This window comes from Magnolia sinica, chromosome 13, assembly GCF_029962835.1.
Source record: "Magnolia sinica isolate HGM2019 chromosome 13, MsV1, whole genome shotgun sequence".
Lineage (NCBI taxonomy): Eukaryota > Viridiplantae > Streptophyta > Magnoliopsida > Magnoliales > Magnoliaceae > Magnolia > Magnolia sinica.
Genome location: NC_080585.1, coordinates 57,092,529 through 57,095,563, shown reverse-complemented (window position 1 = coordinate 57,095,563; position 3,035 = coordinate 57,092,529). Strand labels below are relative to the sequence as shown.

General features: G+C 45.1%; 1 protein-coding gene across 1 annotated transcript; it reads left to right on the top strand.

Moving 5' to 3' along the window:
- Nucleotides 1-1,483: 1,483 nt before the first annotated feature.
- LOC131224375 (calcium-binding protein CML42-like) lies at nt 1,484-2,686 on the top strand. The gene has a single exon (XM_058219877.1). The coding sequence runs from the start codon at nt 1,728-1,730 to the stop codon at nt 2,289-2,291; it is 564 nt and encodes a 187-aa protein (XP_058075860.1). The 5' UTR covers nt 1,484-1,727; the 3' UTR covers nt 2,292-2,686.
- The last annotated feature ends 349 nt before the right edge of the window (nt 2,687-3,035 follow it).

Genomic DNA, 3,035 nt, shown 5'->3' with positions numbered 1-3,035 from the left:
AGGTGGACCACACCATAGAAAACAGTGTATATCCGTTGAAAAATAACAAAGTAAAAATGTCATCAATTCGATGAGTGAATATTGCTGATTTTTGCTCAAAAGGAATCCTTTTGGTGGGCTAACATATTGGATGGGTCGGATGCCGCATGAAAAATAAAAGGTTGGAAGTTATCCGCTAGTTGAATGGTAACTTACGGTCCAACCAGTTGGACTTGAGATGTTACATATGAAGATCATCTGATGCCTGTATTCTTCGAGATGAACCCCCATCCGCAAGTGGGGTCCATCGATGAACGGTCTGGATCTTGTACATGTATGAATATGTTACATGAGTGGAGTGAGAGACCACTAACTTGGACGCAAGTAATAGTACGGGATACCTTCAGCAATAGAAGACCCAAATAATTTCTTCATTGACCGCTAAATCTTCTCGTTACCGAATTTTCAAACTTTTAGAAGAAGAGGAAACGGTCATATTCTGGCATTTCCGCGTGTCCCATGAATACGTTTGCAAAGGTGGGCCCCATGGAAAAGAGATCGAGAGCATTGATCCAATGGTCCAGTTTAGAAGGACGCGGATTGCGTACTGACTCTGGCAGTACTCAGTCGCTACTGATTTGTGGGCCCACCATGATGTATGTGTTTTATCCAAGCCGTTGATCTATTTTTCCAGCTAATGTTATGAAATAAACTAAAAATGAGGCGGATCCAAATTTCAGGTGGACCACACCACAGCAAACAGTTGCGATTGAACATCCACCGTTAAAAAATTCCCAAGGCCAAACGTAGTCTTTATTTCCCATCCAACTTTTTGATTAGGTCACACAAATAGGACCAGGGGATAACACAGATGTCAGCTTGATCGAAAACTTTTTTTCGGCCCCCGGTAAGTTTTTAATGGTGGGTGTTCAATCGCCACAGGAAATTCCTATGGTGTAGTCCAGCTAACATTTGGATCTGCTCCATTTACGGGGCCATGCCCTAAAATGAACTGGAAAAATGGACAGACGGCGTGGATAAGACACATACAACATGAAGGGGCCCACAGAGAACCAACCAGTAGCCACTGGGTAAGATCCCTTCCATCTAGTCATTGGCCTCTTCTTGGCAAATCTGGATGACCGATGGATTCACTCATATCCATTGATGTAAAAGCCGTCAATCCAAGGGTCAAATTACCCCGTGGAGGAGATGTGTGGCCGGGGCACGGTCATTTCTCCAACCGAAGGAGATGTAGTTTCCAGTTTGTAGGAGTGGGGCCCATTATCTAGTGATCCAGATGATTGATCTGTTGTTAGATCCATGTTGTGGCCATCAAGCACACGGTTAATTAGGAAGAGCCATGCAGCAATAGCAACGGTCAACATCCAACACAGAACGGACAATGATTGGTGACGAGCACTTTCCAATGTTAGAAATTCATGGGAATGGTCCCTCTATTGCTGCGTCAGATCAACGATCTGGATTATGAAACCATCTTCCAGCATCTACAAACTGAAAACCTAAGTACACTACGTATGTCCTGGAGTCAAGGACCATACAAGTACTCCAACCGCATTAGTCCAATCATCCGGATCAATGACCATTGACCCCACTCCAACAAACTTTACATCTCCTCGGTCGAGGATATTATCGTTCCACCCTTCTATAAATCCTTCTCTTCTCGAGTCACCCCCCCACAGCATCTTACAATCATTTCCCACCGTCGGATTTCTTTCATACCCAACATGGCCCAAGAACCCAAGCCGAGCCTAACCCGAGCCTCCCACTCATTCCGGCTCCGCAGCTCGAGCCTCAATTCACTCCGGCTCCGCCGCATCTTCGACGTGTTTGACCGTAATGCCGACGGCATGATCACGGCCCAAGAGCTGGGCCGGGCACTCGAGCAGCTAGGGCTGGAAGTGGAACCCATCGAGCTCGAGTGCATAGTGCAATTATACGTGAAGCCAGGTAATTCAGGGCTCGAGTACGACGACTTCGAGGCGTTGCACCGGTCACTCGGTGACTCGATCTTCAGTGGGGGCAACGACGATGCATGTACTACAGATAGCAGCAGTGCACAAGAGGAATCGGACCTTACGGAGGCATTCAAGGTGTTCGACGAGGATGGAGATGGCTTTATATCCGCCAGGGAATTGCAAGCTGTATTGGGTAAGCTTGGATTCCCGGAAGGGAGGGATATCAATAGTGTGGAGCAGATGATATGTTCGGTGGACCGGAACCATGATGGGCTTGTGGATTTCCATGAGTTTAAGGATATGATGCAAAGCGTTTCGATTATGAGCATTTGAAGGTATGTGGGACCTGGTTACAATCGTTGGATGGTTGGATGGCACGAGTGTCCAGGACATTCATCAGGTACTGGACACTGTAATCTGCTGATTAATTAGATCACACTTGTATGGTAAAAATGGACGGTAAAAAAAAAAAAAAAAAAACTGTCCAAAATTTTTCACTACCTTGATTTTTGGTATATGCCATGCTCATAGTGTGGGCTACCTAATGAATGGTCCAGATCGATCGGATATGTGGGAACCAGGCCCACATGGTCTCTCTGATGAGGGGCAGCTTTCTATCAAAAGCAGGTAAAGTTTGTAAAATTGTCAACTCTTGTGTATGTGTTTTTCTTACTCCTATGTTTCGATGGATTGAATTTTTGTAGTGGGAGAATTTCTATTCTTTTCCATTTTAGGAGTTGGAGTTCTAGTTTTTGGATGATTTGATTGGTGTGATTTTAGCACAGTGGGCCATTAAAAGTATTATAGACTGGATGGACGGTCTAGATCAAAGATACGGAGCTGAGCTATAATATAACATATATTCTATATGAGGTTTGCTAGTTCTACACGCGCCATTACAGCAGTAACATGTGCTAAATTAAAGTTAGTAAGACTCATCGACTCGGACCGATTCATTCGTTCCTGAGCTGAGTCGTGATTTGGCCAAGTCAAGCCCAAGTCACCCGTATTTCCATTTTTGATTTGTCGTGCAGAGTCGAGGACTTTATTGAGTCCGTGTCGACTGGTTAGGCGAGT

Bases quoted from the DNA above. Each gene is read 5' to 3' on its own strand.
- LOC131224375 (XM_058219877.1), top strand. From the start codon at position 1,728: ATGGCCCAAGAACCCAAGCCGAGCCTAACCCGAGCCTCCCACTCATTC.